General features: G+C 37.0%; 1 protein-coding gene across 1 annotated transcript in view; it reads right to left on the reverse strand.

Moving 5' to 3' along the window:
* Positions 1-5,884, reverse strand: part of ASXL3 (ASXL transcriptional regulator 3) — an 82,926-nt gene extending 77,042 nt beyond the window's left edge. Inside the window, exon 1 of the mRNA XM_048940596.1 lies at positions 5,835-5,884. Within this exon, the coding sequence (XP_048796553.1) occupies positions 5,835-5,884 (50 nt within the window). The remainder of the gene's footprint in view (positions 1-5,834) is intronic.
* Positions 5,885-14,606: the final 8,722 nt, after the last annotated feature.

Genomic DNA, 14,606 nt, shown 5'->3' on the forward strand with positions numbered 1-14,606 from the left:
GAAAGCTTCCCATCAATCATCAGCAAGCTTTTCAGAAGCAAAAGCTTCAAGTTAGTCTAAACAAATCAAATCATATGATGCTGAAGTCTTGCCCTCATTCCACATTTTCCCTGGATATTTTGTGGATCTCTGCATAAGAAGACTGTAAGTAAATTCATTTTCTCACCCCTTGTTAAATAAAATCTGTGCGTTTCAGGTAAAATTTCTTTTGAACTTAATAGACAGCAAAATCATGAACTAAACATGTTAATCCAAAATAAACCAATTTAAATTATTGAACAGAAAACTTGATTTGAACAATCAATTTGAAGCTTGCTTTAGTATTTTTTTCATTTGTTTTCCTGCTGGGAGGTTAATTCTTTCATTGCTTGAAATGATTAAAATACCACAATCAGCAAATAGATAGACCTTTAATGTAGTATTACTTCATGCTAATCAGAAGACTATATATACATTCAGCAATTATCTAACTTAACTTACAATAATTAACCTAATAATTGTATTTTTGATGTTAAAATAGCAATGACATCTTACTAAAAGCTGAAAAGCTTTTAGTGTTAAGCTATTTTTGGAAAGAAACTGGAATTTGCTAGAACATTAGCTTTTAAATATTGAATTAAAACACACTAAATATATTGGATATAAAAAAAAAGAAGGGAGACTTTCCAAAATATTATGCAGCCAGCTAAATTTATTAAACAATAAAAACATGATGTTTTACTATGTAAGTAGTAGGGTAGGGAAACATCTACCAGTTTTCTGTGAAGAGCAGTGAAACTATTGGGCTGATAGATCTCAGCCTTTCATACAAAGTTTTACTCATAAACTGAAACAAGAAAAAAACATTTTTCTTTTGTAAGTTCCAATTGGCTTCTGAATTTTAAAAGGACTCCTAGTTTGCATTACAGAAAATAGTCAATAACTACAGTAGGTGTGGCTATCAAATCTAGTTATGTTCTTAAGTCTTTTATAGGAACTGAAGTGCATACAAGTAGAATACTATTTATACTGTTTCACTAAAATACATTCAAGTGTTTATATTAAGGTAAGTTCTCCCAATTTATGAACCTAATCACATTCAACAGGAATCTCCTTCAGCAAGATGTTGCACGTAGGTGCTGGGGCAATCCTGGGTATGTCTATAGATTGGGAGAACTCACTGAGAGCAGTGCTGTAGAGAAGGATTTGGGGATCCTGGTAGATGAAAAGCTGGACATGAGCCAGCAGTGTATTCTTGCAGCCCAGAAGACCAACTGTATCCAGTGTATCCCAGGCTGCATCAAAAGAGGGGTGGCCAGCAGATTAAGCGAGGTGATTGTCCCCTTCTGCTCTGCCCTTGTGAGGCCCCATCTGTAGTACTGTGTCCATGCCAAGGGTCCCTAACGAAAGAACGACATGGAGTTCTTGGAACAGGTCCAAAGGAGGGCCACAAGATGATCAGAGGGCTGGAGTAATTCTCTTATGAAGAAAAGCTAAATGAGCTGGGCTTGTTCAACATGGAGAAGAGAAGGCTTCAGGGAGACCTCACTGTGGCCTTCCAGTACTTATGGGGACTTGCATACAAAAAGGAAAGCAACTTTTTACATGGGCAGATAGATAGTGATAGGGCAAGGAGGAATAGCTTTAAAGTAAAAGAGGTAAGATTTAGACTAGATATTAGGAGGAAATTCTTTACTCAGAAGGTGATGGCACTGGCACAGGCTGCCCAGAGAAGCTGTGGGTGCCCCATCCCTGAAGGCGTTCAAGGCCAGACAGGATGGATGGGGCCTTGGGCAGCTGAGCTGGTGGGAAGCAGCCTTGCCCAGAGTATGGAGGTTGGAACAAGATGATCTTTATGGTCCATTCCAAAACAAACAATTCCATGATTCAACTGGATATTTAGAAGTACTTCAAAAGAAAGCTTATGAATTTCCTAAAAACTAATTTGTATTAATTTTTAAGTTTCTTTTAAAAATTAATTTTATCCACTGTACCCCAAATTATAATCACATCTGTTCTCATTTGGGCGGCACCCCCAAAAAATTTTAGATCTCTGCTCCTACTCATGCTTCACATTTAGCACCTGACTTTCAACCTCAGAATATCACATCCATGGCTGCTATTTCTGAGCTAAGTAGCCAGAGAGCTTACTGCTATCATGCAATAAAGCAGTCCAGGACAGCTGATCTGGCCACAAATTCGTAGAAAATGTAAGTAGATTCCAAAAGATGATGGGGAATGATCCCGTGCAAACTGCTGAAATTGCTCCATATCCAGCAGATTTCTTTGTTTTCTACATCAGATATATTATTAGTATGATGGAAAAAAGAACAAAAACTAATACAGACATGCCAAAACATAACACACTCATCACAGGTACCTCATGCCTGCCTCTAGCTGGCAAAGCGTATCTACCGGCTTTCACTGAAGTTAACCCAAGTAGTGACTCCTAAAGCAGGAAACTTAGGGATGAACTTGAACCTTGCCCACTGTCGCTTGCAAGGGATTTACAAGAAGCTGGAATCACAGTTGATTGAAGAATTTGTTATATCACCAAGAAAACAAATCTCTTCATTTGCTTCAAATGTGAAATAACTTGGACCAATACTGGAGAGAAACTCAGTGTGGATATCGCCTTCAAGCCAAGCCTAATGCAAGGATGCTCTCTGCATTCTTAGCAGAACAATCAAAAAAGCTGCCCAAAATCTCAATAATAAGTTCACCCACTGACCACACAATCCAGTAAGACACAGCTTTCCTTGGTAAAGCAGAGCTACCACATGTGACTAGCCAACTGTCTCCTAGCTGTTTCTCAGTAGCTAACAGTTTGGTTCACTCTTGCAAATACTGGCCTAGACTTTACTTATTAATCACCTTTTTGCTGTACTGTAGCACTGTAGCACTTTTTTTCTTGTAGTAAAGACTACTGAAAACACATTGGATCTGCCCTCTACTCTACAACAGCCTTTGACAGATATTTCAGTCTAGTTCAGTGTTTCCACCCTTATTTTTTGAGAACTGTGGTCTGAGGCCATGACATCCACTCTATAATTCTGACATAGGAAGTCCTATATTCCACAATACTGTTAATCTTTCTAACATCTAGAGGAAAATGTACTGTAGCTCCTTGCTCAGACTGGAAAAATTTCTCATAGTGGCAAACGTGAAGACAACAGCCACATTAATGTTCCAGGAAAAAAAAAAAAAAAAAAAAGTCCTTATGTAGTAAAACCAAATTTTTGTTAGAAATCATTGAAAACAATAAAAAGGTCCAGGACCTGGAGAAAATCTCTGTGGTCTTCATATCAAATAGGCCTCTTTTTGGTTTAATAAACTGGCTTCTCCTACAAGAAAACCTTATACAAAATTACAGAACTTGTATAAAATTTGAACTGTTCCTGAATACAACTTTACACAACATGTGAAAATAAAGAGTTACTGCCATATTTGTTCCTGAAAAGATTTTTTTCTAAACAAAACAAGCAAGGAAATCTTAATACCTATCAAGACATACATTTCCTCTAGGTTTATAATTTATTTTAAAGCACAAAGAAAAGGAAAAATGAAAATCACACAAAACTACATTAACAATGTCACATTAGAATCTGCAGACAGAGCAATACAAGCATGCTTCCCTGAAATTTAGATATCACTAGTGAATATTTTTGCAGATCACCCTTCTCCACTGTCAGTCATTCCTCTGAGTCTGTCTCTCCAAATATCTTTAATGATCTAAGAAGTATGCTTATAACACCATGTCACCTCTTTAAATGATTTTCACTAATGGTAACAAGCATTCTTCAACCACAAAGAAAACAAGACATTTTAAAGAGAATGTTTACACTTTCTCTGTGTTTTGTAACACCTGGGAAAACCTCAGGTTTCTCTTCTTCAAGAAGAAAAATCTCAAAAAAAGGATATACATAAAGGCATTCCTGTACTTTGAATCCTGCCCATTTTGTTAGATGTAGAACAAACAACACAAGAATAAAGCTACGCTAGCCAAAGCGAGGGGAAGCATTTAAATGTGTTTTTCAAAGACGCAAGCAAAGATTAGAAGAGTGCCTTTTGAATCCTTCCAGAAGAAAAATGTTTCAAAAAGGAAGTTATACCAAAAGAACAAGAAATCCACATGTATCAGAGGTGGTCACAACAGCTACAGTGTCCTCTGGACGGAGAACACCTTCCTCATTCAACACATCTTGAAAGAAACTTTGATATCTTTGTGTAATGAATTCGTACCTTGGTCGAATAATAATTCTCTCTTGACAGCCACTTCCTTTGCAAGAATATTTTTTTTTTCTTTTCTTTCTTAATAAAATATTTCCTTTTAATAGTTTTAACTGATCTCATTAAAAAAACACTAGTCCACTTTTCATATTCTACTCTAATACCAAAGATCAGCACGAAGAACAAAATTATAAAAAGAAAAAATGAATTCCTCTCACATGAAAGGAACTCTAGAGTAGAGGTTAAAACACAGCTTTCTTAAAGAAACCAGGGTTTTGATATACATGATGTCTTATTTTAGTATCAGATTTCACAAGCCCTTGTGGATTTTAAATACATATGTTTAGAAAAATGAAGTAATGACTGTTCTACAATCAGAAATGGTCTGAGCCCAAGAAAAACATTGCCACAAAATGTGCAATGCATAGAAGGAAAAAAAAAAAGAAAAAAGAAAAAACAGCCTTCCAAATATTCTTGGCTTCAAGTTGGTTGAAGCTTACTCTTAAAATACAGTTAATGTGGAAAGTAAAGTGACTATGCTGAACACGACATAGTCAGTAATCACAAATGCCTCTTGTTCTCTAAAATTTAATCATACTACACAAGGGACCTCTGTGAATTTATCCCAAGTTCTGTTATTTGATTTGGCTTTTTAATTGGCCAGCCTCCACAACAACTTTCTCTGTACCGTTTTAGGAATATTTTGAGTGTGTTATCAACATATTACTGGTTAGTCAAATGCAAAATACACACAGCTGTTTATTAGAACATTGAGCTGCATCAAGGTTCACACACTCACATCATCATAGCTAATGTACAGTGCAAGGAACTTCCAGAAGTTCCAGTCCAACCTTCTGCTCAAAACACAGTCACTTGGATTGGGATCTGTCCAGCTCAGTCTTGTGCAATCTCCAAAAATGAAATCCTCACAACCTCTTTGGACAACCTCCTCCTATGCTTAACTGCTCTCACTAGGAAAATATTTTTCTTAGTATCAAATAAGAATTTTCCATGTTCTAGCTTATCTGTTGCCCCTCATGCTACCACTGCACAACCTCCAAGAAAAGCCTGTTTTCTCTACACCTTCCCATAGGTTAGCTGTGGACTGCCATGAGATCTCCACAAGTCTTCCCTTTCATTGTGCGATCAAGCCCTGCTCTCAGCCTCTCCTCATACATTACATCTCTGGTCTCCATCCATCTTGGTGGACCTTTACTGGACTTGCTTCAGCATGACAATGTCTTTCCTGTACTGGGAGACCCTAAGCTGGACATAGCACTCAAGATGTGGTCTCACAAGCTCCAAGCAGAGGGGAAGGATCAAAGGATCAGTCTATCTGACCTGCTAGTCATACATGCTCCTGCTACCACAGCCCAAAGTGGGTTTGGCCTTCTTTGCTGCAAAGGCACACTGCTGACTAACATTTGGACTGTTAACTACCAGACTCCTAGGGAAGTTTCTGCAAAGCTGCTTTCTAGCCAGTTAGCTCCCAACATGCACTGAATTGTGTCAAACAGAACTGAAAACAATACTCTGTATAATGCCTGCCAAGCTCTGAGCAGAGTGGGATCATATCTCTATTTTTTCTTGTATTACCCCACAGGATGCAACAGGATATGATTTACCTTTTTTGCTGCAGAAGCTTTCTCATGTTCAGTTTGTTGTCCACCACCATGGTCCCTTTCAGTAAGGTTGTTCTCCAGCACACAGATTCTAGCCTATACTGGGCTCTTTGATTATGTTGTCCCAGGGCTTGAGAAGCTGCTCTATGAGAGGAGACTGAAGAAGTTGGGTTTTTTTCAGCCAGGAAAAAAGGTGAGGAGAGGACTTCACCACAGTCTTCCATACTTGGAGAGTGGCTATAAAGTGGTTGAAGGCTCTGTCTTCACAAGGAGCCACCAGAGAGGACAATGGGGAAAAGGTACAAGCTGCACCAGAATGAAGGTTTCATTTTGGTATCAGGAAGAATCTTTTATAGGGAGAATGATCAATCACTGGAACAGCCTCATGGGGATATAGCAGAATCCTCATCACTGGCAGTTTTCAAGATGTGACTGAATAGCAAGGTAGATTGTCTCACCTGGGCTCTCTTTTCCACAGAAGGTTGGACTTGATGTTCTTCTGAGATCCCTTCTAATCTGTGTTGTTCTAGGATTCTGTGCTGCTGCATAAGCTACTGTGCTCCAGATGAAGGAATTTGTTCTCACCTTCACTGAGGTTCATAAGGTTCCTGTTAGTACACTTCTCCACTGTCTCAGCCCTTCTGAACAGCAGCCCAGCCTGCTGTTACATCAACCCAGCTGATCCAAACATGCTGAAAATACTCTGTCCCACCATCCAGATCTTTCATAGGAACCTGCAGCAATAATAGCTGCAGTATCAACACCTGAATAAGTGGCCACCAAGTGGCTTTTGCACCTTTGATAAAAACAATTTGGGCCATACAGTCCAGGCAAATTTGCTTCAAAAATTTAGTGAGTTCAATATGACAGGCTTTGTCAAAAGTCTTGCTGAGTTAATGGGAGCAACATCTGCTAATCTCTTCTTATGCACTGAACTAGACATCTGATCATAGAAGGCTACAGAAGGAATTACCCTTGCTCATTAGCAGTCTTCTGCCATACATATTCAACTTCCTGAAGATTGGAATGAGCCATTCTTGTTCACCAAGAAGGACAGAACAGCTTCCATAGGCCTTTTTTTTTTTTTTTACCCCAGGCTGCTTGATGAGTGCCTCTGTCTCTGAAAGGATAGTGTCTCCAATAGCCGTAATGCTCCTCATCTTCATATACACATTTGGAGAGGCTTCAGCTGGCTCTGATGTCTCCCCTGACAATCCTGTGCACCTCTTTCCAGGATATTTTGCCTGTCCTTCTCTGCAAGCTGAGAATCTTCCTTCTATTGCCAGCAGTCATAAATTTCCAGTTTCCCAGTCTCTGCAGTTTTTATTCACAGGTTACTTGATTATAATCTCTATCTGCTATTCCTCCATATTATGAGGCTCGGGATCTTGCTTTTGCAAAGATCCTATTATCTCTTGTTTGATCTGTATCATGCTGCACAGATTCCTTGGATCTTTTTTCCTTGGCAACTCAGTACCTTGAACAGAGTGCGCATCCTATGGGCAAGGCCAGAGCCCTCTGCAACATCAATCTTAGGGACAGGCTTTATGCACTCCCTGAAGCAACCTAAGATCCAGAGTTCACTTCAGGTCAAGGCCTCTGATGTATGAGGAACAGCTGCTACTGACCATACACTGTGACACATTAGTACCATCATTCCTGTATCATTCTGAGCTGACTTTCTGTGCCCCATTGTATCCCTCTTGTACTAACTTCTCTGACAACTACCAGTGTGTTTCAGCTGCTACTGTTTCCTGGGCTCTAGGAGCTGCACTCTTGTCTAATAATTCTACTGTTGCTCCTTAAACACTAATCAAACAGTTGTTTGACACTGCTTGATAAAGTCAGCTGAAGTCAAAATGCACAGGTAGTTCATAATAAGAATTAATAAGGAGGTAGCGAAGAGAAGCTCGTGTATAAGAGCTGACAAACACCTCCAGAGGCTGGCTGTAAAATGCAGCAGTGAGCCACCAGAAGTCCCGGAAGCAGCAGCTCCCAGATGTTTACTGAAGCTTCTTAAAGAGGAAGCCTGGAAGCTGCCACACCTGCTAGGTCTCATACTGGTTGCCACTGCTGCAGTCTTAAAATAGTGACAAATTGTATTGCAAAAGAACAGCAGGACTTCTGAGCTGCTGCACCACCCACAGAGCAAGCCCATACAGCATCTGGAAGAGGCTTCATTAACTCTGCTGCACAATGAAAAAGGGAAAGGAGGCAGAAAAATGTTGCCAGAAAATCACTGTGGGCCATATTTAGTTCAGAAGTCTGAGCAAGACACCTATTCCACATGGTGCAACCAGAAAGCAATCCTGATGCAGCCACAACTTCCATCCATGCTCCTCCACTGACCAATGAGGAGAATCTCCAGCTTTCCCTTGCGGCCACAGCAGGGGCCTGTGCTACCACAGCTGTGCCAGGAACATGCATCACCCTGAATTATGCCAGCAACAGTTGTACCTCTATGGAGCAGTTACTATTTTCAGTGGAAATCCCCCTTTCTCTCAGTTTCCACTGGGGTTACCAGGTGAGCTTGAAGGAGCTCCATACTCTCCTCAGCTCTTCCACTTGAGCCTAAGGTTGTGTCCTACTCTCACATGATTTCACTGCAGTTTTCCAATTGCCACCATTAAAAGCAATTGCAATTACATTTATAAAATTACGTCTACAGACATCTCTATCCACCTTCCCCCCAGTAAAAATGAACAACTAAAAAAGAACAGACTGTTAACTGCTATTAGAATTGAATCTTAAAAAGATGAATGTATTTCAGATAGAAGGGTTGAACTGCAGCAATATGTAACCATTCAAATGAAAAAATCCACCAGTGCTGCTGAGCAAAGTTCACTATTGCAAAGTTTAAAAATACTGCTTACATTTTATTAGAATTATGGATTTTTTTTCAGTTCAGAAATCTTTAAATATTGAATAAGTTACGTAACGTTGAGCCACTAGACTGTAATATGAGATTACTTTATTAAATATATATGTTTCTCCTTGAAAGGAAAGCTTTAAAACAAATTGCTATGCAGAACTTAAAATAATTTATTTTTCTTTCTTTACTTTCACTAGCAAGAATCTTATTAAGCCTTAGTTACCCTAATTAAATTGTTTTATTAACTTTGGCCAGTCTTAAAAATCGACATGTGCCAACATGTTAGCCTGTTGGAGCTTGCTATGTTGTGGCATTTCAGCCACACCATCCATCTGCCTGACTAATCATTTTCTGAATCAGTAAGAACATTTTTATTTATTACAGTTTCAATGGATTTTTTTTTACCTAAAAAGAATATATGGATACAGATACCACCAAAACTGAATTATATTTAAACGTCAGCATTTTACTGTTTTTAGTTAGTAGGAAGTGATATTCAGGGTCTTGCTGACCACATACCACTACTGTATATAAACTCACCCAGTCAGTTAAAAATTTTGACTTTGCTGGTAGCAGTATGAAGGCACAGATTCCTAGAACGCAATGGAGTTGCATACATTTATTTTTGGTTTTTTTTCTCTTTCATTTTCCCTCCTTTTTTTTTTTTCCTCTTCTTTCTTCTTGTTTCCTTTTTGATTCTTTTCCCCCTTATCCCTTTCTTTCTGTATCTCTCCACTTTATTATTTCACCCTTCTCAATCTTCCCTTTTTCTCTGTTCTTTCTTCTCCCTTTTGTCTCTTCCTCTTCTTTCTTGTTCTCTCCTTTTGTTCCTTCTTCCTCCTTACTTTATGTTTTAATTGGTCCGCTCTCTTTTCCTTTTCTGAATGCTTTCTCTTCTCTTTCGGTTCACTTCTCTATCCTTTTTCTTTTTTCTTCCTTTTTCATCTCTTTTTTTTTTCCTCCTTTCTCTTCTCCCTTGCTTTCTCTCTCTTTCCACTTGTGATGGACTAGCCTTGTCCAGCAGACAACTGCCCACCCAGCCACTCACTCACTCTCTCGACAGGAAGCAGAAGAGAGGATGAAAAACTCGGGTAAAGACAGGGAGATTGCTTACCAGTTACCAGCAGACACAAAACAGATTTGACTTCAACTTGCATGTTAAAATAGATTTGGGTAGCAAAAAACAAAGACTTAAAATAAAATGGAGGGAAAAAGCCAACAAAGAACAGTGAGGCCACCTCTGCAGATATCCACTACCAAAACCTTGCAATGGACATCTTTTCTTTCCCTCTTCTCTTATTTTTGTTTCCTTTTCATTTTTCTTTTTCTCTCCCTTTCTCGCCCTTTTTCTTCTTTCATCTCCTCTCTTCAGCCTTTCCCTCTCCTTCCTTTATCTCCCCTTACTTTTCTCTTTCCTCCTCTTCTCTCCTGCCTTTCTCTCTCTCTCATTCTATAGTATCATAAACCTTCAAAATAGTTATACCTTTTATAGCAGAAACATACAATAATAAATCTTTTTGTGAAATAAAAACAACTAAAACACTAATTTTCATTTTATTTTTGTTTACGTCTATTCAAGATGAAGAAAGGGTAGCACTTCTTACAACCAAAAATTCAGGGAAACCCCCACAGGTTTTTTGATTTTTTTTCCAATTTACTTTTACTTTTCTATTTACTTTCAGTTGGGCATGACTTTTTAGAGAATAGAATTCAGAATTTTGGAAGTAAATGTCAAAGCAGGGGGTAGTTATGCAGACATATACTTACTTTAAGAATAAAAAAAAACGTTCTCAATCCAAGAAAAAACAGAGGTTAGAATGAATATGAACACTCTTTCTACATCTTTAGTTCGTATTCTACTAACCAAAGAAAAGATTAAAAGTGATTTTCTGAAGCCTACTGTAAAACATAAAAGAACAAATTAAAATAAACATTAATTCCCTTTCAAAAGTTGTATCGATGTTTTTGTATGTATTACTGTATTAAGCATGTATGCTTTAATCAACCCCAAGAGAGGCGGAAAAAACTGATGTAAAGAACGAGGAGAAAGGGAATACACATAAATAAAGATGACTTCCAACAGAAAGTTACTGTTTTCCAGAATTACTCATTGCTTCAAAGATAATACCTATAAGCAAAAAGATATTACCTTACATTATATCAAAATAAAAGTATCTGCTATAATTCTGCAGCCTAATAACTGCCAAGTATTTCTTTAAAATATTTTTGTTAAGAATTTATGTCTGCTTGCAAATCCTGAAATAAATACAGAACTGGCAATCGCGATACATCCTGTATCTTTAAAAAATATAGCAATGTAAGATTTACTGTATTGGTTCAAATTAAAGTATTTGGGTGGATGTAAAACATTTAAGTTATGCTTGTGTGCACGGGGGAGTTCCATTTGGCAAAACAGCAGAGCAAAATGTTTTTTTCTTTCCCTCAAAGCACTGAGCAGATACTTTTACTTTTGTGTTATAACTTAATCCAGCTGTCACTGCAATTCATCCTATGGTGGAAGATATTCTTTTTTTTGACTCAGAACAGTGCATTAAGTCTGGAAATGACAGAATTAAACTCCTATTAATCATGTAACTAAAACATCAATCTCATTTCAAAATGTCACAGAAAAAAAAAGTTTTCAAGTTCTAACAATAGTAAACATCAAATAGTTCCTAACGGTATAACATTGATAACTAAAATGAATACATTAACGTTTTAGACTGGCCGTACTTGATAGGCACAGCATTCTACTTGAAAGGAGCTCAATTCTGCTGAAGTCATTAACAATTTTCCTTTGAATATAGGGGTTGAGATATATGTACAAAGAAAGAGTCAAAGAAACGTAATATAATGTAGCATCACATGAAAAATTCAGCCTTTATCAGAAATCAGTAAGTTTTCTATCAGTCATCCTGGTCACTATACGAAAATATTTTTAATGAAGAATTAAACGATATATTAAATTGACAGTATCAACCATCTCATCAACTCAAACTCCTACCTTTTTAGTCTTTGTTCTTATACAAATGGCTTTTTTCTAAGTGCTTCTGCAGTAATCCATTTAATTTGTACACCCAGTAGGTACAAGCTCTAAGAATTGATTGGTAATGCTCAGTTACATTCACTGTGATGTCAAAAGTGCAAAAAAAAAATCTTCCAGCTACAGCCTGTCACCAGTTTTATTTCCTCCACACAGAATGTGGGTGTCTAAACTTGCCTGGGCCACACTGAGTGAAGATGAATTGTCTTGGGTCACATATAAAACATACAGTTTATGTAAGTAACAAGATTCCTTTTTTTTTTTTTTTCTTTTTTTTTTCTTTTTTGGTATTTTTTACTGAAGAAAAAAAAAAAAGGGGTAACAAAAACACAGAACTATTGAGTGGAATATTTGCCCTTGTTTTTGTGAAACTAATGCATTGATTGGTCCCCGGTTTGATGGAAGTAGTTGCAATTCTTAGTGAGCTCTCAAGGTGCCCCATCAGGTTTTGATCTAATTTTATTCTTCCTATGCTTCATCCTTAAAAGCAGCTCTTCACAAAGGTACGTACTGCAAAAAAACAATGACATGAATAAGGCACGACTGTGGAGAGGGATTTTACTCTCTGCTAAGACATGGTTTATAAAAGTCTAGTAAGGAGATTTATTTTTTTTTTTTTTTACTTGAATGCCTGATTGCAACTGTATACAATCCTCTTGAAAATCCCCAGGTAATGCATTTATGTTGACTGAACGTGGAGTTGCAAATATACAAAAAAAAAAAATGTTTTCTTTCAGCAACCTTGGGTATTTTTCACTGTTCACAGGATTGTGTTTCGCAAATGTATCAAAATACATTTTCATACTTTCTATGCCACAGCTGTTAAAAAACTACTTTAACACATTGACTTTGGAGACCGTAACTGTTGTGGTCATTTTGTTTTGCGCTGAGGTGCAAAATAAAATGAAAACAAAATAAATTGGGCAAAAAGACCTCTGTCCTCTTCTTTTATTTTAGCTATGGAGAACTAACAGCAAAACAATTCTTTGTAATGCTTTGAACTTTTTCCCACACGGTTTTCGCCACTAGAAAAGCTGCGCAGAGGATATATATGAGTATAGTTCTGTGATTTACAATTCTACATGCATGCACGTAAACTGCGTGTATGTATCTGCGTGTAGAAACACGTGTCTATAAGTACATTTACACACAGAAGCACACACTTTCGTACTTCCAGTATTTTATTTATATTTTTACTTGATACATTTTGCTTGATAGTACTTTGTTAACACTGTAAATATTTGCCAGTCATACAATTACTGGATTTAGCACACAGCCATCATAAAACAGACTGTCTTGCTGACAAATTATATGAATTACAAACAGAATATGGGAATTTTCCACACTCCTGAAAGAAAACCATATCTTGCTTAAAACATGTTTTTCTTTCAGATAATGCTAGGGTAAATAAGCCGAAAGAAGTTTAAGCACTTTTCATAATAATTCTGTTTTGAAATGAAGACTGTGCATGCCATTTAATTTCATAGTAATTAAGAAGACTAGCTGTGAAACTCAAAATAAAATTAAATGGAATTGCTATCAACCAACCTTAGACTGGAAAAAAAAAATTCATGTCTGTAACAGATTTGCTGAACAAATATACCTGATGGTGGCTACAGTCCTTGGACAGTGGAATTCAGAGGCTTTTTTTAGCTCTCACTCTATAAAAAGATAGAATTTTAAATGAATTGTGCACGACTAAGAGAACTAGTACATTTTTCAGCTCCAGCTTCAGCTATATGAAGAAAATAAGAGAAAAATATTTCCATATATTTCCCCTTCAGTTAATAAATGTTTTAATTACACATAGACTGAAAAACATGCCTATGTCTTTACAGAAATATAAAGACATTCATGGAAAGCTTATCCAGAAAATAAATTATTACTAGAAAATAATGCCTTCATAGAAAGCTTGATGATGTTTTCTTCCTCCACATTCAAGTGAAATGCATTTAATTCAGTCTGCCAGAAATGGCTATACTTCTGCTCTGTGAAAAATACGCTTATAACGAAAATAAATATTTGTCAATTTACTGAATTCTTAGCAGAAAATCTGTAATGAATTGACTGTTGTAGTTTAGTTTAGGTTTGGGTTTTTTTGTTTTGTTTTGTTTCTGTGGAATACTAGAAGTAGCATAAAAAACAGATTATACCATTCTGTGGGACATTTTGTGTATGTCCCTTAAGACACAGTGCTTAGAAATAAAGACAATAGAAGTCAGCTGTGGAATAAATGAAATTCAAAGCAGTATTTAAACCTATTGTTTATTACTAAGTCTTCAATGCAAAAGTGGAAAGCAGAAAACAAATCAAATGTCAAATATATCATAGAATCACTCAGGCTGGAAAAGATCTTAAAGATCATCGAGTCCACAACAAACAAATTTCAGTTGGTAACTAATAGGTTGAAACCCAGAATAATTAATTCTGCGCCTGCAAGAAAAATCAGCTTCTTAGGTTACTTGAATTTTTCTTGCAGGTTCAAGCCTTCAACAGCTTAAACTCTTTTTGTAAAGAATATGTTACCACAGAGTTCATTCAAAAGATGACTCTTTTGAGCTAGTGTTCATAGCATTCTGTGGTTCAAACTTTGATACATATATGGCTACTACTGCCAGGCTTATGTGTTGAATCTCTTTTGCCCAGGAGTTCCTAAAGGAAAAACAGAAGATTACTCTTGCCTTTTCTAAGCACAAGAGAGCCAAACAGACTTGATAACTAGCGAACAACAGTTCTTGCACTGTGCTTCTAACTAACACGGACTGATATTCAGCTTTCTTGAAGGTCTTGTTTCAGACTTTTACTTAAAAACGCTAGTTTATCTCCAATATGACAGATCTTCATTTCAGAACAATGACAA

This window comes from Lagopus muta, chromosome 3 (genome assembly GCF_023343835.1).
Source record: "Lagopus muta isolate bLagMut1 chromosome 3, bLagMut1 primary, whole genome shotgun sequence".
NCBI lineage: Eukaryota > Metazoa > Chordata > Aves > Galliformes > Phasianidae > Lagopus > Lagopus muta.